We start from the raw sequence: 25,530 nt of genomic DNA, 5'->3' as shown, positions 1-25,530 counted from the left end.
CTGGGGCATGTGGCTGGATGGAGGCAACAAATCCTTGGCAGGCAGATGAGCACCCATGTTCCTCAGAACAGCTGTTGCCAGACCTTTCCAACTGACTACCAGGACCATACATTTAGAATACTTGGTAGAGAAGATGGCAAATGATTCGCTTCCACTTGGCCAAGGTTCTTCATTTGTGAAACAGTATGAAGACTTCTGAAGCATGACTAGATAAGACAGCTTCCATGAGGTAGTGAAAACCATAAGAAAAGCACATCCATACAAAAGCCAACGTACAGCCGGCTGGTCTCAGGATCCATTTCCTTACACAACCATCTGCACGAGTCAGCAAAAGCTGGACTCCCCACCAGTACCTCCCAGCAAGTGTTTCAAAAGTGAGTTAACATACAAGAAGAAACATTTGCACCGTATGTCAAAGAGTTAACATCCTTTATATGTAAAATTTTTACAAATTCAAAATATGAAAATCCCAATAGAAAATTACATAAAGGACATGAAGAGGTAATTTACCAAAGAAATACAAATGGCATTTATCTCCACTCCTTCCTGAAATCCTAATAAAATGACAGTAGAGGAATAAAAACAGGTATAAACACCAAAGGACACAAGAAAGGACACGGGAAAGGAGCCTACAAGAAAGCAAATATGACACAAAATCTTAGAAGACAGAAAGCTATGACGCACGTAAAGCGTGAGTGTTCTCCACTCAGCTAACTGTCTCAGGACAGGCTCACAAAAGGACGCCCAGGCCCAGTGTGACGCCCTAGAGCCTTCAGAAGACAAACTGCATGTCTCCACAGACAGGGATGTGGGAGAGGGGCTGCGGAGAACACTGACTGAAAGCCTAAATGAGGGGCAGCTGGACACCCAGAGCCCCTCTACCGGTGCTGCACAATCGGGGACTGCCCCACACCCGCCCCAGCAGAAGCCAGACCGGACAGGACGACACCCAGCACAGAGAAACACAAGTATGAGCAGGTGCCACACCGACAATCTGGTTCTGTACAGTGGAGCCTCCAGCCCCTTGGACCTGGAACTCCCAGAACACTGGCTGCCAAGCCTAGATACCACCTGTCCTACCCTGCAGATCAGACCTCACGGCCCTCTGTGAGGACCAGCACCTCCACCCACACAGGTATCAGGTCAGGTCAGCTTTCTGTGCCTCACTTTTACATGTGAATGGACATCTGAAGGCCTCTAACTTGAAAAACAGAGAATTCTTCCTCTTCAATCAAATAGGCTAGATACCATCTAATCTCACCAACAAAATGAATATTAATATAAATATGTAAAGTGTTTTGAATGTCTTCATTGAAAGATATTACACAAAACAGCTGGCTAAGTTACATACTAAACTACCTTTAAAAGTCATTTCTATATTATACATAGTGACAGCTTATGTTCATTCTAACTTCATGGAGTCAGAATGATCTACAGGCTGTTTTGCCACAACCGTGGAGTAGAGCGTTAGCTACAGAGCAGAGAGAGTGAGAAAAGCCGGGGCTTCCACAGCGCTGTGCGGACTGAGCCAGGCATGTCCCAGCAGAGCCTGAAGGGCAGCGTGAGCCCACTCACATCCAAGGTCGAACCTGATCTGGGCTCAGCTGTCCACACGTGGCATGGCTGCTTTTGCTGCACACAACACAGAAAAGCAATTAAGAGGGCAGGCTAAAGGGGCCGACCCCGTGGTGTAGTAGTTATGTGCACACGCTCCGCTGCTGGCAGCCGGGGTTCAGATCCTGGGCGGGCACCGAGGCACTGCTTGTCAGGTCATGCTGTGGCGGCCTCCCATATAAAGTGGAGGAAGATACGCACAGATGTTAGCCCAGGGCCAGTCTTCCTCAGCAAAAGGAGGAGGACTGGCATGGATGTTAGCTCAGGGCTAATCTTCCTCACAAAAAAAAAAAAAAAAAGAGGGCAGGCTCCAGAGTCAGACAGCCTCGTGAGTGAAAAACACAGCTGGACCATTCACTTCCTGCCATGGTTCAATAAGGCAAGTCACTGAATCTCCAGAAGTGTCAGATTCTCTACCTGAAAATGGATACAATACACATAAAGTTGAAGTGATCATTAAATGAGCACTCGGTGATGGGATTGTGGCAGGAGATAAATACGTTAAAGCACCTTGTATGGTTAGAGACATAATTAATTACGTAATAAATGTCAGCTACTGTTATCATCCTAGTACTTGACATAAAGTAATCTGGATTCAATTCCCAGCTCTGTCACTTATTAGCAAATTACTTAATCTTTCTGAGCCTTAGTTTCCTCATTTTTAAAATGAAGAGAATGATACCTATAATAAGAATTAAAAACATCTGAGAAAGCCCAGCTCCAGAAGATTTCACCGCTGAAGTCTATCAAACATTTAACAAATTAATATCGATTCTTTACAAATTCTTCCAAAGAACAGAAGAGGAGAGAACACTTCCAAACTAATTTTGTGAGGCCAGTATTACTCTGATACAAAAATCAGACAAAGACATCACAAGAAAAGTAGACCAATATCTCTTATGAATATAGACACAAAAATCCTCAACAAAATACTAGTAGACCAAATCAAGCAATATATAAAAAGGATTATACACCATGACCAAGTGGGACTTATCCCAGGAATACAAGGTTGGTTCAACATCTGAAAGTCAATTAATGTAACATATATCAATCGAATAAAGAACAAAAATCACATGATCATCTCACACAGAAAAAACATTTGACAAAATCCAACTCTCACGATAAAAACAATCAAAAAACTAAGAGTAGAAGAGAACTTCCTCAAACTGTTTTAAAAAAAAAACGCACAGATCATTCAACAGTGAAAGATGCTTTCTCCTTAAGATCAGGAACTAGACAAGAACGTCCACTCTTGCCACTTCTATGCAGCAATGTACCACAGGTTCAAGCCAGGACAATTAGGTAAGAAAAAGAAATAAAAGGCATTCAAATTGGAAAGGAAGAAGTAAAACTATCTCTGAACACAGATGACATGATCTTACTAGTATAGCAAGTCCTAAGGAATCCACTAAACAACTTAGAACTAATGAACAAGTTCAGCAAGGTTGCAGGATAAGAGATCAATATGCAAGAATCAACTGTACTTCTGTACACTCATAAAAATGTGAAAATGAAATTAAGAAAACAATTCCATTCACAGTATTATCAAAAAGAATAAAATACTTAGGAATAAACCTAACCAAGAAGGTGAAAGACTTGTATAATGAAAACTACAAAACATTGCTGAAAGAAATTAAAGAAGACACAATTAAATGGAAAGACATCCAATGTTCATGGATCATAAGACTTAACATTAAGATGGCAATGTAATCCCGATCAGAGTCCCACCTGACTTCTTAGAAATGGACAAACTGATTCTAAAACTCATGTGGAATCGCAAGAGACTCAAAATAGCCAAAACAACCTTGAAAAAGAAGAATAAATTAGGAAGATGCATACTTCCTGACTGCAAAACTTAGTTCAAAGCAATGGAAATCAAGACAGTGAGGTATTAGAACAAGGACTGACATGCAGATCAATAGAACAGAATTCACAGTCAGGAAATAAATTCATACATCTTCGGTCAAGTGATTTTCAACAAGGGCACCAAAACCATTCAAGGAGAAAAACTAATGTTTTCAAAAAATGGTGCTGAATTGCCACGTGCAAAAGAAGGTAGACCTTGATCTCATACCATATAAAATAATTACGTCAAAATGGATCAAAAACATAACTATAAGAGCTGAAACTATAAAACTCTTAGAAGAAAACACAGGAGTAAACCTTCATGACCTTGGGTCTGGCAAAAGATTCTTAGATATGACACCAAAAGCACATGCAACAAAATAAAAAGTAGATAAACTGGACTTCATCAAAATTAAAAATTTTTGTGCTTCAAAGTGCATCAAGAAAGTGAAAAGACAACCCACAGAATGGAAGAAAATTTTTGCAAATCATATATTTGGTAAGGCACTTATATCTACAATATATAAAGAATTCCTACAACTAAATAATAAAAAGACAAATAATCCAATTTAAAAATGGGCAAAAGGGCCGGTCCCATGGCTTAGCGGTTAAGTGCGCGCACTCCGCTGCTGGAAGCCCGGGTTCAGATCCCGGGTGCGCAGCAACGCACTGCTTCTCCGGCCATGCTGAGGTGGCATCCCACATACAGCAACTAGAAGGATGTGCAGCTATGACATACAACTATCTACTGGGGCTTTGGGGGAAAAAATAAATAAATAAAAATTATAAAAATGGGCAAAAGAATAGATATTTTTCCAAAGAAGATATACAAACGTCCAATAAGCACATAAAAAGATGCTGGACATCATTAGTCATTGTGGAAATGTAAATCAAAACCACAATGAAATACCACTTCACACCCACTAGAAAGGCTAGAATCAAAAAGTTAAAGAATAACAAGTGTTGAAGAGGATGCAGAGAAATCAGAACACTCATATACTGCTAGTGGGAATGTAAAATGGTGCAGTTGCTCTGGAAAGCAGCCTGGCAGTTCCCGAAATCATTAAACATATAGTTACCATATGACCCAGAAATTCCACTCCTAGGAATCTACCCAAAAGAACTGAAAACAGGTATTTCACCAAATACTTATACGTGAATGTTCACAGCAGCATATTCACAATAGCCAAAGGGTAGAAACAACCCATATGCTGGATATCCATTAGAAGAATGGAGAAACAAAAAGTGATATAACCATACAATGGAATATTATTCGGCAATAAAAAGGAATGAAGTACTAATATATGCTACAACTTCGACGAAGCTTGAAAAATATAACGCTAAGGGAAAGAAGCCAATCACAAAAGTCTACATATGAGGATTCCACTCATATGAAAGTCCAGAACAGGCAAATCTATAGACACAGAGAGTAGATCAGTGGTTGCTTTGGGGGTGGGGAGGCTACTCATTAGGTATTTCAAGCACAAATTCTTAAAACTGCATAGGGCCTTTTCTTTGCAATTGGAGGATCATCATAGTACAGTCATGCACCACATAACAACGTTTCGGTCAACTATGCACCACATACACAATGGTGCTCCCAGAAGTTTAGTACCATGTAGTCTAGGTACACAGTAAGCTACACCATCTAGGTTTGTGTAAGTACTCTATGATGTTTGCACAATGATGAAACTGCCTAATGACACATTTCTTAGAACATGTCCTCATTATTAAGTGATGCATGACTGTAATAAAGAGGGAGACAATGTAGCAATAAGTCATTCATTAAGCAAATCAAAGATATGTTTACAAATGTCGAAATAAATTGACTTTAGATAGGAGAAAATGCAACGTGGTTTTTAATTCCCACAAAATGTGGGAATTACAAACCTTACCTAAGGCCTTATAAGATGCAATTTATCATTCTACTCATATTTCAAGTAAGACAGACTATTCGAGAATGGTTTTCATTGTAATAAAAAAAGATCCGTCTTTGCAAGACAATGCGAGAACAGGTTGAAAGCAGAGGCTTAACTATGAAATGCTCTCTCTGGGATTTGGTTGAAACCTCTATTTTAGAAACACAGACACTCGTCTCCCCTGCCAAAGTTTCCAGGTGATACTGAAGGCCAAGAAAAAGGATTACAGGTTAGGTCTTGACTGTTTAGCAACTATCATAATAATTTTTTTTAATTTTTTAATCTTTTTTATAGTCACCATGCTGTACATTACATCTCCAGGACTTATTTATCTTATAACTGGAAGTTTATTCTTTTGACTACCATCAACCCTTTCACACCGTCCCCCTCCCCCACCACCTCTGGCAATCACCAATCTATTCTATTTCTATGAGTTTGTTTTTTTTGGGTTTTTTTTTTAGATTCAACATGTAAGTGACAGCATAAAGTATTTGTCTTACTCTATCTGACTTATTTCACTTAGCATAATGTCCTCAAGGTCCATCCATGTTGTTACAAATGGCAGAATTTCCTTCTTTTTTATGGCTGAATAATATTCCATCGTATGTATACACACCACATTGTTTTTACCCCTTCATCTGTTGTTTCCATATCTTGGCTACTGTAAATTATGCTGCAATGACATGGGGATGCAGATAGCTTTTCAAGATAGTGATTTTGTTTCCTTTGGATAAATACCCAGAAGTGGAATTGCTGGATCATATAGTATTTCAATTTTTAATTTTATGAGGAACCTCCATACTGTTTTCCATAGTGGCTATACTAATTTACATTCCCACACAAATTTCTAATCAGTAGATAATATACTCCCATTCTTAGCTTCAAATAAAGAAAATCTACAAGCTGACTACTGAAATTCACAATACTTAATAGCTCTTCCAAGGAAACGAAAAATCATTAAAATTTTTTTTACTGGGCCGGCCCAGTGGCGTAGTGGTTAAGTTCACACACTCCACTTCGGTGGCCCGGGTTTCGCGGGTTTGGATCTTAGACACGGACCTACACACCACTCATCAAGCCATGCTATAGCGGCATCCCACATACAAAATAGAGGAAGATGGGCACAGCTGTTAGCTCAGCGACAATCTTCCTCAAGCAAAAAGAGGAAGATTGGCAACAGATGTTAGCTCACAGACAATCTTCCTCACCAAAACAAAAATTTTCTTTACATATTGGGTGAACATCTTAACCAAGAACAAGCTGTAAAAATAAGGCCTACCTCTATGGTTTAAGGACTTATTTTATAAGTGTCAGAGGAAAGTCTGCTAAAAATCATTCTCAGAATAAAATTTCCATCCTACAGTCAGTTGATAACCCTCAACCTGTAGGAGAGTGTAAGGCATGCTTCTTTTGGTACCGCCAAGGCACGTTATACACAGACAATTTATTTCATAGGCCATACAAGAAATGTGTTGGGTGTTAGGAGGAAAAAAATGTAGACAAAACAGGGTGTTTACATCATAATGGCACCAAATAAAATACACTCAAAACACCTGAGTAAATGTTACTACGTTTTCTCTCTTCTGTATGCTTCCACCAATCTCAGAAAAAATGATGACAATTTTGACATTTTCCTGTTTATTGAGAAGTTATCTGTTTAAAGATTCCAGCAGATGTACCTCTATGGTTCATACAAAAGGAAACACATCCTGCTAGGAACACATACAGGAAAACCCCTACCAGTGGCAAAATCCTGCTCTGCACATTTGCTGAGACCATTCCAGAGCATGAATTACTCCAGTGGTCAGTAGGCTGAGAATGTTCCCTAGCCAGCAGCAACTGCAGGAAGACTCCAGAATATCCCAACAGGGAAAAAACATGTCCCGTCTAAGTTGCCGCTTTAAGGCAGGCACTTTTTAATGTGGGAGAGATCTGATGCATTATTTAACAGAAAATGGCAAGTAGGATAGCAGATAAGGAAACAAATGTCCTGAAATTACCTATTTAAACGGCAATGCCAACAGTTAAAAATTCCTTTTAAGAAGCTGGAAATGTAACATGTAAGCCTACATAGAATACACATTCACAAGACAGCAGACATCCAAAAGCAAATATGGGAGGTACTCTGATTAAATACAAAAATTCAACACTCATCATTTCTGGAAAGGAGATGGCTGAGCTCTTTTGAATTTTCTTGAACAAAAACGACCAGTGACACTCAAAGAGTTCACCTAACCAATCATTTTCACTGCATCCAATTCCTTAACTAACAGATTCATATATGAGATAATCCAAGAAAAAACACGCTTAATTCACCTACTTTAATAGAAGTTGTTTTCAAAGAAGAACAAAACACCACAGACAACATTTGCTATGAAGCACAGCAGAAAGACACACAACAGACCTCATTCACAGCAGGTATGGCTGAAAGAGATTTGCACTCTACTGATGACACCGAGGTGTTAGGGAAAAATGTTCTTTTCTAGAAACACTGCTCACCACTTAAGACAACTGACTGAAAGTAGGGAAAAGCCTTGATGCTGGTGCAATTTATCATGACACCAAGAATGGTAAGAAAAAAGTAGGAAAATTCACGCTCATTACAGCCTTCCAAATAGTTTCATCCCATTATTCATCCAGGTAACGGGTAAAACGCCAAGAATGAGCCATACCACTTATAAGTGGACTTGGTTTCAATTCAACAACCAACTATCATTTTAGTTTTTAAATGTTTCTAGGAACGAAAAGACAAGAAAATGCAAGTAAGATCTACCAAGAAGCATCCAGTCTTGGACCTCACAGAAGCCGGAATGGAAAGGGTTCCACAGCTCATGATATTCCAGGCCCTTCATTTTCAGCCCAGAGACATTACGGGACTCGCCCAAAGACAGAGGACTTCTGAGAGAGACACAATGACCTCGAACCACAAAGTACAGGGCAACTCAACTTGCCACCCCCTGAACCTGCATACTTTTCCAACGATAAATTCCCCATCCTACACACAATCTGGCTTTCCCACATCAGCCAATAATGCCACTCAGGGCTCTTTCATGGGGGTGGGTGCTGCCTTGACAGCTCACAGTTCCATCTGGCGCGCTGGTGCAATTTTTACATAGGAAATCACATTTTGCTCACGCTTTATAAAATACAGAAACTGGCTGCAAGCATTCAAATATACTGAGACAAACAACAGAGAGCATTAGGTATGCCAAAGAAAGCAAATCCTTACTTCTGATTGAAAATCCTGAGGCTTAACCCAGAGGACTATGTGCTCAATTGTCCAAAAGAACAGCATGAAACGACATGCATAAAAAGCTAGAAATCTATAGATTAAGGACAATTTCTAAAAGCTGAAGTATGATGAACAGGTTTATACTTTTTAAAGGTTTCTAAGAAGAGAACTCCTACTTTTACATTTTAAACATTTTAGGAACTTGTTATCAAGGGAGGTTGAGGACGACCCCACATCAACTTAAGCACTCACTGATGATTTAGAGCGGAATGTGAAGCTATGAAAATGACTGCTAAAAATCAAGTCTGACAAGAAATGTAACAAGCTAGATATACAAATCAGATCACCACGATGTCCACTTTAAATATCTTACAAAATGTAAATTATACCTCAATAAAGCCGAAATAAAAAAAATAACATGAGCATGATATGAAAAGCAAAATAGCAACATATAAAGATCCAAAACACAAAAAATTTGAGGACAGGCCCAGAGGCGTATCAGTTAAGCTCCTGAGTTCTGCTTTGGCGGCCTGGGGTTTGCAGGTTCGGGTCCTGGACGCGGACCTACTCACCGCTCATCAAGCCATGCTGAGGCGGTGTCCCACATAGAGGAACTAGAAGGACCTACAACTGTATATCCTACAACTAGGATATACAACTATGTACTGGGGCTTTGGGGAGAAAAGAGAAAAAGAGGAAGATTGGCAACAAATGTTAGCTCAGGGTCAATCTTTCTCTAAAAAAAAAAAACTACAAAAAATTAAAACCCTCAAATCAACTCTCTCACACTTGTATTAAAGAGAGACCCATTATCAACTAAAAGATGCCCTAATAGGGCCTGAAACTCACTTAAAATATAATAAGAATAACATTACAGAAATTTTGCAGGTAAGAAAACATGAGATTATAAGGTTTTAGGGGTCATCTCTAGCTCTTCAATGACAAAAATATATTTTTTATCACACTATCAAAATAAGACATTTTTCCTGAGATAATGTGCAAGGATGACATGTTTACAAGCCCTCATATCTCCCAATTTTCTGCTCATCACCAGCATCTTTATAAACACAACTACCTCATCCATCCCTGGAGCTTTGAAAAAGGATCGCTGCAGAGACCTCCACTGCGGACATACAGCAGGCATCACCTGCCCAGACAACACTGTGGAACCGTATAAAACCGCCCACGGCAGCACTCATCTCCCTGAAGCGCATCACAGGAGACCAGACTCAGAAGCTGAGCCGTACTCTCTCTTCAAAGAGCCAAATTAATCCCAAGAGTTCCCATCCCAACCACAGAACTTTACAGACAGGACTGACCCAGCAATCTCACTAAAAAATTAATGATGAGTGTGTTCTGAAATACTTTCTCCACACTGATGACCTACTTACCTTAACAGCTGGTAAAAAGCACACTGTGTGACTATTCAAACTTGCTAAGTCTATTTCCACTACTTAGTCAGATGGAGTTTCTCTTGGAATAAAATTTTAATAATTCTATGGCAATATTCTTATACCAGGAAATGAAATTACTGGATTCCCAGATCTTTTGGGGTTTTTTTAGGGCATATTTATGAAGACCCTCGTAAGACTAGCGATAGGCAAAACTAGCAACGTCAAATGACAAAGTAATCACCTTCGACTGAAGAATTTCAGTCTTCCCTTTTTAATACCCCTACCTTGGACAAGCAGTGATTAAATAAACACAAACCCCTGACAATGTCTCAAGGGAATGGTAAGGTACAGTAGGAAAAACTGGGGCTTGATGTCAGACACGAAGCGAGTTGACCATGACACCGTCACCTACCCATTACGTCATTCTGGTCTGTGGTCGTTGGTTTCTTCATCTATTAAATGGGAGAACTGAAATAAATGATTTCTAGGGTCCTATTATAATCTAAAGCCTACAAGTCTAAAGGGAATGCTTCTTTCACGGGGATCCAGTCCATATTCCCCCAACAAAACACATAATTCACTGAGAACCGAACTAGTGACTAGCACCCACAGGGTTACATATAACACAGGCACTCAACTGGGAAGGCGGAACAGGTCTTTAACCCCAGGCGTTCATCACTCATTTATTCAACAACTATCTACTGAGCTTTGACCACGCACCTGGCATCATGCTAGACACTGCAGTCGTGATGGCGAGCAAGCAGCCCTGGCCCTGCTCTCGGAGAGCTTCCAGTTTACTGGAGGAGACACACCACAATCAAAGAGTCACACACACGTTACCGTGCTGCTGGGACAAACGCTGGGATGCACAAGTATACGGAAGCAGGGAGGCAATAACCGGGGCAAAGAACCACCCCTCTGTATTAGATCCAAAGAGCCTTCTCTTTACAAGGAGGGTGTTTGAAAAGAGTAAAACATAGGGAAAATACTTAAATTACTTATTGTACTTTTTCAGATTAATAACTGGATCTGTGGCTTTAAAATTAAGGTAGTTTGCCTGGACAGGTGCCTGGAGCTTGAAGGTAAACATACTGAGCATGCTATCTGAAAACGAAACTAACAATGTTTAAAATAAAAATCTCCCTATGCTTCCAGAATTTTCAGACATCCTGTAGAAATAGGAAAGCATGTCTTAAAATCTTACTGCACCTTAGGACAAATCATTTTGTCTGATCTTTTTTGGTAAAATTACAAACTATTTCCTTATCAGTATACTTCTCTTCTAAAGGGGGGAAAAAGCAAACAGAAGATCAGTATCCACAACAGAGTACAAGAAACTAAAGAATGTAACTCACTGGGCAAAATGCAGTTACTACCAAATAAATACTTTACCACCACCCAACACCTTCCTCCTGAAGGTCTCAGTTCTTTAGGAAAAGCACCACACACCCCATTTCACTAATGAAGTGAAACTACCTCCAGGGAAGCAGAGACAAACCAAGTCCACTTTCAGGAGGAAACATCTGGGCTAAGTACTCTGGGAGTGAATACTATATCACAAGAAGCTCTCGCCAGCGTTACCAGCCTGAGGTGGTCAAACTGTAACCCCAACCAGCCCAAACCCATTTTCCTTCTAAACTCTATGAAGCTTTGAAAAGAATATCATAGTCCTTAATTCTTTATGTTAAATTAATTGGACTACAAAATAGTAACTAAAAGAGAAATTCTAAATGCCTCAAATCAAAGCAGGAAGAATTCTTTTTAAAGCATTTTGAGTAGAAGGCTAGCAGAGAGAGTGGGAGGCCTCTCATCCCTGATACTCTTTTAAACAACTACATTTATGGTTTGTAGTAATCTCTAAAAACTGCCAGAAATAACACACACACACAAATGGAATTACAAAAACAATTCTTTTTTTGCAATCACATCACAACATCACTATTATGACATAAACCAAAGCTTACAGTTTTTCACATTTTTATATTGCACAAATAAACTCCTAAATGATGAGATCATTTGACAGTTGAAAGGGTGCACAATTTGCCCTAATTTCACTTATTCAGTTCTTGTCACACTCTCAAGTCAAATGACCGCAAACACATGACATCTGTGGAGCCCCAGGAGCGACTCTCAGACTCACAGGCCATGAGACCTTCCCTATGGCTCCCCTGGAGCGGGGCCTGGAACCCCTCAGGGCAAACCTCCCTCCCAGTCCTCCAGCAAGGAGGATGTGGGTAGTGACCCTTTCCAGTCGGTCAGTGCATTCAAGGAGGAGGAGAAACTTGAGAAGACAAGGCAGTGAAAGGAAACTCGGCCGTTTCGATGGCTACCTTAACTTTTTTTTTTTTTTTTAATTTTTATTTATTTATTTTCCCCCAAAGCCCCAGTAGGTAGTTGTACATCATAGTTTCACATCATTCTAGTTGCTGTACGTGGGACGTGGCCTCAGCATGGCCGGAGAAGCGGTGCGTCGGTGCGCGCCCGGGATCCGAACCCGGGCCGCCAGCAGCGGAGCGCGCGTACTCAACCGCTAAGCCACGGGGCCGGCCCAATGGCTACCTTAACTTTAAATCCTCGTCTTGACACAAATTATGGTTCCTCCCATATCTATTTTGACACAGATTTTTAAGATGAAAGCATGCTTCCACTAGGATGTTGCTGTGTCAATTCTTTCTAAAGCCGAAGCTGCTAACTGGATTACAAAACAAAGCCGTGAGAATCCTACGCTACCAATATTTTCAATTTATTCAAGTCAGTGAAGTAAATTTGCAATGAAGTACCAAAATGTAATATCACCGTTTTTCATCAGAATTCATGCTTTTAAACAACCAGAACTCCAAAATCTGCTTTACAAATAAAACATCTCAATAAATAAATGTGTATATATACACTTCACTAATATATTTATTTATAATGAAAATTATGAGATAATTTAATAAGCAAATGTTTACAATTAGCAGTCCTACACCATAGAAAACTTCCTCTTTATTCTTTTTGTCTTCTAGGAAAATAGGAAGACTGACAATCTGTATCACAAGTGTATCATGTAAAACTGAAATTCAGTTAGTCAACTAACATTTATTGAGCACCTACTGTGTGTCAGGGACTGTGCTGGGAAACGGAGGCACAAAAAATGTATGAAATTCTCTGCCTTCAAGGAACATGGAATATAGTGGTCTGAGTGTTCACTTTCACAAACCAGAAAACAGTAATTCCATACTTATATTTATTTCTAAATTTCTACTCTTTTAACCCAAAATGTAATTAGTATTAGCACAGAAATCATTAACACCAGTGACACCCACAAATTACATTTTCATCTACCTTTCTAACTCTATATCTAAACTATATTTACATTTTTCTCAAATATATTACATAAATGTATATTCTATTACGATGACTTCCCACAATCTGGGCCATCCCACCCATCCATCTTACACTACTCTTCCCTATTACACCTGCTCCGAGTCAGCCCAGTGCTATTTCACACACCCACAGGCAGGGCCTCATCCTCAGTTTCCCACAGACACTGCCTCTCCAATGCTCTGTCCTCTCAACTCCCACAGAGCTCAGTTCCCACACGGAATTCAGCATCAAAAATGACATATTTGGGCCAGCCCGGTGGTGCAAGTGGTTAAGTCCGCACGCTCCGCTGCAGCGGCCCAGGGTTCGCCGGTTCGGGTCCCAGGCACGCACGACGCATGGCTGCGCAGGCCATGCTGTGGCGGCGTCCCATATAAAGTAGAGGAAGATGGGCACGGATGTTAGCCCAGGGCCAGTCTTCCTCAGCAAAAAAGAGGAGGATTGGCAGATGTTAGCTCAGGGCCGATCGTCCTCACAAAAAAAAAAAAAATGACATACTTGAGGGCTAGAGGAAGCCTGTAACCTATTTTTTAAATTATTACACATTTTAAAAGTAAATCAAAACATTAAGCCTGCCATTAACACTCTGTGAAGACTTTACTGGCACCAGAAAAATCAGGGCCCTGATCCTTATTCCACTTAGCATCATAAAATGTCTGAATGAGAAGAGTTCTTGGAAACTGGGTAGTCCAAACCCTTCAAACAGGCAATAACAAAAAGGAGAGGTCAATTATCCCCCACTGTTTGGGGAAAGAAGGGGCTTCTTGGTAAGAACTTGTAAGGGACACAAATACAGCAGGAGACCAACACCTAGCTCTGGTCATTACAAGCGGCCCCAACTTACAGCCACTGCCCTGCCCTGATCCACTTCTCAAAGGCACAGAAACCAAGTCACTGCTAAAGCCTAAGACCCTTTCAAGCCGTGGTTCCAAATGGAAAGAGAAAAAAGGAATCATGAGTATTTTGAAAAACACGTAGCAAAGTCACTGTTTTAGAGGTAACAGTAAGACCCTTTGAATAGCAGGCACGGTTTCCTCCTGATTCCAGGTATCAGGGCTGGCCTCTCTCTATGGGATCCGCCTGATCCTCGTGCCTTCGCTCAGCCTTCCCCTGAAAACCTTGTTACACTGACTGAAGGCCAGAATTTCAGAGAGACAATCTGTTTATAAAGAAGGAAGCTCCTTTTTAAAAACATCAATACTGTGCCTCTACATGGGTGAAGGGACATGACTGAAATAAGATAATATAAACAAAGCCAATGGTCGTCCAGCCCCTGATTAACAGTGGTAGTCTAGTAGTAACTGTGGCCACCCAGGAACATATTAGTGGAAGTGAATTTGAACCACTTGCTCTGCTACTATTTAAAGGAGATCAAGGGGCCGGTCCCGTGGCTTAGCAGTTAAGTGCGCGCGCTCCGCTACTGGCGGCCCAGGTTCGGATCCCGGGCACGCACCGAGGCACTGCTTCTTCGGCCATGCTGAGGCCGCGTCCCACATACAGCAACTAGAAGGATGTGCAACTATGACATACAACTATTTACTGGGGCTTTGGGAAAAAAAGGAGGATGATTGGCAATAGATGTTAGCTCAGAGCCAGTCTTCCTCAGCAAAAAATAAAAATAAAAAAATAAATAAAGGAGATCAGCTTAACCAGAGGAGCAGAAGCTTCAAATTAAGAGAGAAGGAGGGTGGGTGCTGTGGCATGGGGCTGCTGGATACCACCCAGCCTGCACAGACAGGCACCTGGGGATGAAGCATGGTTCCTGACTTCTGTTTCACATGACTCCCAGCTTCCAAAATCCAGAATTCTGCCATCACCGTTAACAGTTTCAAAAACTGTGTTGTGAATTAAACAGATTTCTTCAGTCTAGGCTGGGAACTTACCCACCACTTATAATACTGAATCTATACCACAAAATGCCAGAGTTCCAAATAACTGAGTTAGACTTTGGAACAACCCAATCCTGGGTTGGGCAGTGAATGTACACACTGCCTCCAAAACAGACACTGCATCTGGTCTCAACCATTCACCTTCAGAGAACCACCGATTCACAACTATCCTTTGCAGACAAGATGCATCATTTGTTCTACTTGACACTGTAATTCAGCCCAGGGCATGCCAGATATCTCTATACTGCCTAAGGAGATCAAACTGGAAGTCTTAGGGTAAAAAAGATGACTTTCAACTTACTTTTCCTATAGCCGCATCAGGGCCCACACAAGAGAGAGAGCCTAAGGGATGGTCACTCTACTTCTAAAACAGACAACATGCATCTTATTAAGCATCACCTCAAAGAGCTGTGGCCAGCACTTGTTGGCTCCAGCCTCTCTCTTGCTTGCCAAGAAAAACTAGGATGACAACGTTAAGCTAAAGACACTCCCAACCGCCAAAATTAATTCACCATCTAGCCTGGAAAGGGACTAGTCTCCTAATAAATCCTTCTGCTTAATGGAGATGATAGCTTGAGTTTACGTGTGTTTCTCAGTCACCTCTCAGGCAGCATTTGAGTTTTTATATTAATAAATCAGCCTCAATTCTTTAAGTTCCTAAGAATGAAAGGAATTAGAATCTTTAACTAGAAAAGAATGCTTGACCATTACGAAAAGGAATTTAAGTGTCTTTCATGTGAAGTAAGCAAATAATGGAGATTAAACATTTGTCCTAAGGAGGGGGTGCCTGTGAACCTTGTCAAGAACCCCTACAATGTCAAGAGCAGAAAATACACCTCCCAAAGGCTTCACTCTCCCGACACTTCCTTTCCCATGTGTGTTGATGGTCTTTCACGAAGCTGAGAAACTGCGGCTTTGTTCATCCAGGAAGAAGACCTCAGCAGTTGCTAGAACATGGGGACAGACATCTGATTCCACAATGGGGCAAAAGAGGCTCTTACAGCAAACTGCCATGTGCCCAGATTCCCGGTCTGTCTTGGTTCCCCAGAGGTAAACGAGCACACTGAAGCAATGATCAACTTCTGCTAATCCTAAGGGGTAGCTGCCTGTTACAATCTGCGTAGTTCCAGTACTGGACGTGTGTCATTCCTGTCAAATGGTGTTTTCATGTACAGATGGGCAAACGATGCCGATTATTCTGGCAAGACAACGCAAGAGCACCTTTGCAATATTAACTGGTCTTTGAAACATTCGAGAGAAATCCTTACAACCATTGCCTACTAACAGTCAGATTATGAGATTGAAATAAAGAGAGATCAATAAAACTGTCAAGGAACTTTACATTAAAACTAGGAAATCAAGCCTCCCAAAGACTTATCCAAGAGATTCCATGTATTTTCAAGTTTCCCAAAAATGCATCTAAAAAATCTTCTGAAAATCCAGACCAAACTTCAGTTTAATATGTACAATCTGAAGACGTGAGGAAAAAACACACAAACGCTGGTACTATCAACTGTGGTGATGAACCAAAGGAAGAAATTCTGTGAGTGGGCTCAGTCTGCAGATCTGCAGAAGGCTATGGGGGAAGGTGAAGAGGGAACTGTTGCATCAGATCAAGGACTAAAAAGGGAAAGCACATCAGGTTCACGGCATAAAAAGAAAAGGCACACTATACTATAAATCCACACTACCAACTACAAGAATGAATTCACACTACACATGGAAAGAGGTGGAAGGGGGTTGGGGGAGGATGGGAGGGACAGTTAAGTTCCTGATCTTGGGCAAGTCTCTCAAGATCCTGTGACCACGTCCCTCATCTGTAAGATGAGGAATGCCAGACCAGCGAGGTACTTTCCGCTCTGCCTGTGATTCAGAGTCACCAGGGAGCCCAAGCCCAGGCAAATGTATTTATAAAGGTCTATAAAGGTCTACAGCCTAACCTCACGGAACGAGGACCTCTGGACCTGAGAAATAATCTCCCAACTTCCCTAAAATGACATATTCTTAAAAAGGTGGTGAGATACTGGTGCAAAGTATTATCCATTATTCATAATTTTTAAAAAAGAAATGTAGATAATTGCATGATCAAAGATGGGGAAAATGTGTACTGGGAAATCACTGCGTTCAGTCATACAAAACATAAGGCTTCCTAATCCCCTTTATATTCCAGTTTCTCTCTCTCACTCTGACTTTTGCATTAATTTGATTTAATTTCCCTTTATTGTGGCAAACAAGCAGAACCGTTTTGTTATTAATCTAAGATTCAAATGACAGGCCTAATTTAACATCCCATGAAACTACTGAGGCTCTTTTCTCACACAGAATGTTGCCCTTGATCACAATGCTGCCATTCACGTTATAACCAGATGAGTACCTGCAGTGCAGTCTCCTTCCAAACCTTAAGATCAATCTTTTGCCAGGAACTAAACCTTTTTCCTTAAAACAGACAGACAGACAGACAGATTGAATACAAGCCCAAGGCCTGAATAAGAGAAGCTTGTCTGAATAGATACTTCCAATGCAGAGACATGGCAAAAACCGCCTCATTTTTAACACTACCTTCACATCCTAAAAATTAGACATTTTTTACCTTTTCAGTAATCCCACTTTGAATCAAGTCTAAAACGCTCAAGTGGCAGTGGGAATCCATACATTAATAGCTTAACATTAGAAATAAAATGTATTGGGCCGGCCCCGTGGCTTAGCGGTTAAGTGCGCGCGCTCCGCTGCTGACGGCCCGGGTTCGGATCCCGGGCATGTACCCACACACCGCTTGTCCGGCCACGCTGAGGCCGCGTCCCACATACAGCAACTAGAAGGAAGTGCAGCTGTGACATACAACTATCTACTGGGGCTTTGGGGGAAAAAATAAATAAAATTATAAAAAAAAAAAGAAATAAAATGTATTAAACTTACTTGATTCTCCTCCCAGTTTCATTCATCAACAGACATTTTAGAGTAAAGACAGAGGGAACACCAATTTATTCAGTGTCTACTCAATAACGCAGCAAGGAACCATTCGCGTCTCCATACTGCCGAAGAGGAAACTGAGGCTCAGGGAGGTGAGGTAACGGGCAAAGCCACAGCCATTAAGAAGTGGAGCCCAGAGTGACACCCAGCTCAGTATGGCTCTAAAGGCCTAAACTCTTCATTGCCACAATTTCCCTAAAGACAAAACTCTTAGAGCAAGAAACTATATAAGGTATGGACACCTCATTGAGCATAATGAGATAAAAAAGAAATCTGAAATTTATTTTTCTTCTCTTCTTTACTACCTTGCCACAATCCAACCGCTTCAGTGAACACAAAAAAAGAAAATGCATCCCAAATGGCCAGCTGGTTTCTCCCAATTTTCAGGAAGATCCTAAGTAGAGTATTTTTAAAGTGTTAAAAGTGAACATAAGAACACAAGACATAACTAAAGACTACTACTTGAGTCAGATACTCTGAGAAAAGCAAGAGAGCATGAACAAAGAATGAAAAGGAAGGAAGTGTGTGCCCTGAAAACCCAGCTTACACCCATACTCAGGCATGCCTGGGGGTAGTCCCAGTCCCGACAGACTCAATACCATCAGGGCTGGCCCCCTGCATTTGGTGTGGCTAAACCAGACCAAACGAAATGCATTCCCTGGCCATCTGCCCCACTGCGAGGGCTGTGTGCCAGTCATCACTGTTCATTAGGGGGAAAGAACCTGGACGAGAATGTTCTGCCCTTGGGAAAATGTTTCAAACACTCGGTTTTACATCCAATTTTTTGGTAAGGGCTGGACTCGGATGCCCGAAAGACAGAGGGGAACCACCCCTGTACTTCATGTTATTTTAACATAGGCAACAAAGATGTAAATAATAATCAGAGAAACCCACTGACCTCAGGATCTTTCCAATTAACTTCAATAATCCTTCATTCAGCAAATATTCAGTAGGCACTGGAGACCAAGCTGTGAGCAAGAGAATCTCCATCTGCCTTCCACGTGCATTTCTCTCTCACATGCTGCCTTCTACGGGAAGGCGCCTTTCAGACGGAAGGCTCAAGTTCAGGTGCAGTTCCTTGTAGCAGACAGAAGTGAGGAACGTACGACGCATGAGGGCAGGGACCATGAGAGCTGGGAGGACGAGGAAGATTTCCTGGAGGATCCCAGAGGACAAGTGGGATTCAACAAGTGGAAAGGCGCTGGAGTAGGAAGCGCATCACAAGTCGACCTGAAGCTGGGCAGTTTCAGGGAGTAGCAATGGGGATGAAAACACAGGAAGGGAGGCAGTGAGAGATGCGGCAGGCTGTAATCAGACACCCTGATCCACAGCCACATTAAGAAGTCCGAACTTGAACCACAGACAACAGGGAGGGAGACCGCCAGAGGATTTAAACGGGAATGTTGCCTGACAAGCCCTTTTTGATCTAGAACTAATTCAAATCTTTCCCTAACCCTTTCACATTGGGCTTTTAATTTATATAACCAAAATATTGATGAGGGTGTGATTTAAGGTCTAAATACTTTCTAACTCCATTATTATCAATTCTGACTCCATTACGCGTAAATTGGACTTCATCAAAATTAAAAACTTTTGTGCTTCAAAGGATATCATCAAGAAAAGACAACTCAGGGGCTGGCCCAGTGGCACAGCGGTTAAGTGCGCGCACTCCGCTGCAGCAGCCCGGGGTTCGCCGGTTTGGATCCCGGGCACGCACCGACGTACCACTTGGCAAGCCATGCTGTGGTGGCGTCCCATATAAAGTAGAGGAAGATGGGCATGGATGTTAGCCCACGGCCAGTCTTCCTCAGCAAAAAGAGGAGGATTGGCAGATGTTAGCTCAGGGCCGATCTTCCTCACCAAAAAAAAAGACAACTCACAGAATTGGAGAAAATTTCTGCACATCATATATCTGATAAGGCACTTGTATCTAAAATATACAAATAAGTCATAACAATAAAAAGATAACCCAATTTATAAATGGGCAAAGCATCTGAACAACAGACACTTCTCCAAAGAAAATATACAACTGTCCACTAATCACTTGCTGGACATCATTAGCCATCAGGGAAATGCAAATTAAAACCACAATGAGATACTTCGCACCCAGTAGGATGGCTAGGATCAAAAAGTCTGAGAATAACAAGTGTTGACGAGGATATGGAGAAACTGAAACCTTTATACACTGCTGGAGGGAGTGTAAAATGGTGCAGCTGCTTTGGAAAACAGTCTGGCAGCTCCTCTAACAGTTAAACATAGAGTAACCAATATGACCCAGTGATTCCCAAGAGAAATGAAAACATATGTCCACGCAGAAATTTGTAAACCAATGTTCATAGCAGCATTATTCATAATAGCCAGAAAGGGGAAACACCCAAATGTCCATCAACTGATGAATGGATAAACAAAACACAGTATATATCCAAGGATGCAGGCTATACAGAAATGGAAATATAGTGATGTATACCTGAAATTTACAAAATGCTGTAAGCCAATATGACCTCAATAAAATAATTTTTAAAAACCACCATGGTATACCCCTACAATGGAATATTATTCAACCATTAAAAAAAGAATGAATCACTAATACATGCTACAACATTGATAAACCTTGAAAACATTATGTTTAATACAAGGCAGACACAAAAGACCACCTATTGACTGATTCCATCTATACGAAACATCCAGAAGAGGCAAATCCATGGAGACAAGAAGTAGATTAGTGGTTGCCTAGGGCAGGGGAGAGAGAATGAGGGGGAAAGGGGACTGCTAATGGGTACGGGGTTTCTTTTGCGGCTGATGAAAATGTTCTAAAATTGTGGTGATGCCTACACAACTCTGTGAATATAGTAAAACCACTAAATTGTATACTTTGAGTGAATTGTATGGTATGTGAATTATATCTCAATAAAGTGGTTATTAAAAAAAGATTCCATTATCTTTTTTCACTACTGAAATACAAAATAAGCTCTCAAAAAGGAGTATAGAGTCTTGTTCACTCATTTTAAAGGATCGGAACTAGGGCAATGAAAACCCAGAGAGATTCTATTACTTAACATTCTAGGTACTAGGTCATACTGAAATATTCATGAGGATTTCCATGTTTTAATACAGAAAAGGCATCTTAAGTTTAAAAAGACATACTCACAAGTGTCAGAAAAGAGTTTTCATAACTCAGGAATAGTACAACACAGGGAAGTCATCAAATGGAAAACAAACATGGATTTGTACCCTGAATATGAAAGTGGTACCCAAATTTATTATTATTCTACCTCTGAAAAAGAAGTCAAAGGTAAAAACCCAGTTAATAACATGTTTCTAAAATACCAGTTCATGACAAATCAAAGTATTAAGAAATAATTTGCCATCATAAAGAACTGAATCTCCACGTTCCCAGTTATATAACTAAGAACTGATCATTTATCCTTTCGAACATTCCATTTCTTCGGCCTTCGAGGGACTCTCGTCCTCATGGTTAGAGTGGATCCCAAAAGTGACAGATGCGATAAGTAATCAAAATATGTTTAAAAAGTGCTATTTGTCAACCCTGAATCTAATCCCAAACTATATATAAATAGACATAAATGCTGATTAGCACAATCTGCAGGCTAAGCAACACCTGATCATGAAAAATTCAATACTGTGTGCATTGATATCTCATTGACACGTGTCTATTAAAATTCATCAGGCTTTAATGTACCTTCCACAAATAATCAAAAACAAATACAGACAAGGCACATTCTGGATTTGTCAAAAAGGTGTGTACCTGACCTTTATACCAATCTTTGTTCAACCCTCAGTACACGTGACTGTCACCTACCACAAAACATTGCACTTAGGGCCTAACGCACAACACAATTCCCAGTTTTATTTGACTTTTTTCCCCCTATTTATTTATGCAATCTCTCAGACCCAGCGGTTACCATTAGGCTTCATACCCAAACACAGCGACTCGGAAATGTATCTCCAAGCCAAAAAAAAAAATTAGTTTCCTTAAATTAGTTTTCTGAAATATACAGAATCAAATCCAAAATAGATTTTTCCCATTTCTTCAGTTTTACAGGGAAGGCAGAAAGTGAAGTAATATGAACAGATATCTATGTGCCTTCACAACTGAACAGACGGTACAAAGCAACTGCTTACACTTAATCATGTTTCTGTCTATTCTAGCAGGCCCTGGTGTCAGGAGAGAGTTGTGCCAGATAAGGACAATGCAATGCATTATTATATAGAGTGACTAAGAGCCCTACAAGTACAGTTTTAGAATGCAATCCCAGGCAGGAAGGTTGTGGTAAGAGGGCCTAATATTTTCTGACAACTATTTCCAAAAGTAAACACATTTGCTACCCAGTACCAGTTTAAAAACACGCACTATATTCAGTTCTGTTTAAATGTCTTACAGGAGAGAAAGAGCTTTGTATCTTGCTATCCTGGAGGAGATGAACAACTTGCAATTTGCTTCTCACACTGATTCCCACGTTTGCAACATGTAGAGCAAGGACTTCAGACACCACAAAACAAGGACAGCCTACATTAAGGCCAAATATAGGATGTGAGTCTAAACCACGATGCAGTAAAGCCTACGTTTCCTTTTCCAGCGATCAAAACCCTTTGAACACGCCCAAAAAAGGCCGGCAGGGCCAGCTCCCTCCAAGAGGAAGCCCCTTTCTTCTCGCCTCTCCCTACAGCCTGCCACTTCCCCCAACACATTCAAAGCGTTTGAGAGACGGAGAGCTGGTGTGTGTGCGCCTGTGTGGACAGGCGGGAGAGCTCGGTTCCTGCATTCCCACTCTCAACATCTGACCTCATCCTCAGTCATTTAGGCGCAGCGGAGCCCCACCTGCACCTGGCTCCTTTCTACTGCGTCCCTTGCCAGCTGCTCCGCTATTAGGGGAGCACATCTCTGAATCACCCAGTTCACTCGGACGCTCCAGGCCCCCGACCCCGCAGCCTTCCTGCTTGGTTCTTCCTCTCCCAATCCCCCGCCAGTTCCAGCCCTCCGCTCCCACAGCCGGGCTCATCCCCTTCTCCCCAAGTCGCCCCCAACCACATTACCTCCAGCTCTAGCCCTGCCCCGCCCTGCCCGACCCCCAGCCGCGATCTTCGGGGCCCAGAGCTGGCCTCGCACCCAAAGCCAGGCAACCCCCAGGCCAGACCGACGCCCTCGCCCCTCCCACGCAGGGCCCGGCTCAGCCCGACCCCCGCCCACTCCAACACCCACTCGCTCCGTACGGCGGCTCAAACCCCGCCCCAGGCCTGGCGCCCCCGGGCTCTGCGCCCTAGCCTGGAGCAGCCCCTCCCCACCCAAGACCCCACCCAACCAGGCGGGATCCTGACCCCTGAAAACCAACCTCGGACAGCCCCGTTGCCGCTCCTCACTCGGTCGGGAGGGTTCCGGACCCCTAGAAGCCTCCCCCGGGCAGCCACCTCCGCACAGGAACCCCAGGTCACTCTCCCCAGGCCAGGCGGTTCTGTCCCCAGCCCCCTCCTCCCGGATCCCGCGCCCCCGGCAGCAAGCCGGCCTCCATCTCCTGCACACCGGCCCAGGGGGCCCCCGGCCAGAGGATCCGCGCCCCGCGCGCCCACCCAACCCACACACCTCCACCGGGCCCTGCCCCACGCCCGCCGGCTCCTGTCAGCCGGCGCCGGCACATGCCGAGAGGACAGGTCCGCCCGCCCGGCTCGCTCCCGAGCGGCCCCGCCGGGCGCGCGCCGCTCACCAGGGCCGAGGTGCCTGAGGCGCCGCCGCCGCCTCCGAAGTCCCCGCTGCAAAGCCCGGCGAAGCCTCCAACCGCTGTCGCCTCCCGCCTGGCACTGAGCGCCGCGCGGGGGAGGGGCGCGGGCAGCCGCCACCGCCCCCGCCGCCGCACGCAGGCCCCGCCCCCGCGCCGCGCCGCGCCCAATCAGGGCCGCCGGGCTGCAGCGCGCCACACCCACTTCCGGGAGGGGAAGCCCGCTTCTCACCCTACGTTCCACGCCTCCCTCTCCCTAGCGCCCCCTCTGGTCGCGCCGAGGGATGCAGGCGGGCCGCGGAGGAAGGCGGTGCCCAAGTGCACGCACCGCCCATTGAGTCATCTGAGCGGCCGGCGGGCCACGCCCATAGCGCCCCCCCGAGCCACGCCCACTGCTCCTCAGAACCTGGCGGGGCGTTCTCAGAGCTCCGCCCACTGACCCGCTTGGCTGTGCAGGGCCACATTCCCCGGCTCCTCAAAGATTCCCCCAGAGCCCTTAAAACCGCAACATCAGCTCCTCTGAGCCCCGCCCACTGCCCCATCAAAACCCCTCACCAGCCTCCTGGATCCCTAAGCCCAGCTCCCATCCCATTGCTTCAGAACGGGCCACAAAACCCCGCCCCAACTTCTAGAAGCCCCGCCCACTTTATCTAAATACGTAATACTCCAAGCCCCACCCCGAATTCTCGAGTCCCCGCCTCTGACTCCTGAAGCTCCGCCTCTGCTCCCGTCCACCCCCACCTCTGGGGATTCCCGACCCTCGGGCCATCCCTCCACTTTCCGTTTGTCACAGGCTGGATGCCCCTGGGTTGGGCCACACCCACCTATCCCCCACCAGTACACAGGCGGGGCCGTCTTGACCCCATTTTGCAGGTGAGGAAATGAAGGATACAAGGTCCCTCCCTTCCTTTTCCTGGTCAAAGTCCCTCACCCGTTTGCTTACTAACTGGGCGGCCCCAACCTTTTAAAAGTCCACCTACCGGGATTCGAGTCCCAGCTCTGCTGCTGTCAGACTGCGTGTCCTGGGGGAGTTCCCTTCACCTCTCTAGGACTGAATTTCCTGATCTTTACCGTGAAGTTATCCTCCTAACAGCCAGAGTCTCTTTCTCAAATACCAAGCTCTGAAATGCCAAGATTTGGGGAAACTGGGCCTTAGGAAGCTAATTAACAAAGCAGACCTGCTGAGGTGTAGGGCTATTTACTTCCCAAAGCAAGGCTTCTTTGCAATTCACAGGGGGGAATTTTTCATTTTAAGCATCAGCCTCAGAAATGTGTGTTATGTAAATGAAGGTCCACCTGAACCAAACAGCTATCACAGCGAATTATTTATCCTCTCTAAGCCTCAGTTTCTTTACCAGTAACATAGGGATAGTAGCAGCCCCTCCCTGGAAGGATTCCATGAACTCAGCTTTAATAATGAACCTAGCAGGGTGCCTGACTTGTGATACGCCCTCAACAAATGGTACCTGTTACTGCCACTGCGGTGCCTGGGCAATACGGAGGGATGCCTTCACCCCTGCTTGCCTTCAAGCAGCCGCTGCCATCAGGACAGCCTGACTGTGCCTCTCACTG

The 25,530-nt window shown here is 43.2% G+C and overlaps 2 protein-coding genes across 4 annotated transcripts in view; one reads left to right on the top strand and one right to left on the bottom strand.

Moving 5' to 3' along the window:
• The window catches only part of CORO1C (coronin 1C), a 73,585-nt gene extending 49,538 nt beyond the window's left edge, over positions 1–24,047 (bottom strand). Inside the window, exon 1 of one of the 3 annotated variants that reach the window (XM_058531648.1) lies at positions 23,947–24,047. The gene's annotated coding sequence lies outside the window, so the exon portion shown is untranslated. Of the gene's footprint in view, positions 1–19,124; positions 19,148–23,825; positions 23,867–23,946 lie in introns of those variants that run through there. The other 2 variants (XM_058531647.1, XM_058531649.1) reach the window with 2 other exon arrangements.
• Positions 22,795–24,397, top strand: LOC131398044 (basic proline-rich protein-like). The gene is made up of 3 exons (XM_058531092.1): positions 22,795–22,799; positions 23,321–23,608; positions 23,740–24,397. Exons 1-3 carry the CDS (start codon positions 22,795–22,797, stop codon positions 24,395–24,397), a joined length of 951 nt encoding a protein of 316 aa, XP_058387075.1.
• The last annotated feature ends 1,133 nt before the right edge of the window (positions 24,398–25,530 follow it).

This window comes from Diceros bicornis, chromosome 35, assembly GCF_020826845.1.
Source record: "Diceros bicornis minor isolate mBicDic1 chromosome 35, mDicBic1.mat.cur, whole genome shotgun sequence".
NCBI classification, from domain to species: Eukaryota; Metazoa; Chordata; class Mammalia; order Perissodactyla; family Rhinocerotidae; genus Diceros; species Diceros bicornis.
The sequence above is the reverse complement of the archived record's forward strand: the minus strand, read 5'-3'. Positions and strand labels throughout refer to the sequence as shown.

Excerpts from the sequence above, each read along its gene's own strand:
- LOC131398044 (XM_058531092.1), top strand. Across the intron at positions 23,609-23,739 it reads CCGTTGCCGCTCCTCACTCG|CAAGCCGGCCTCCATCTCCT; the intron begins GTCGGGAGGGTT and ends CGCCCCCGGCAG.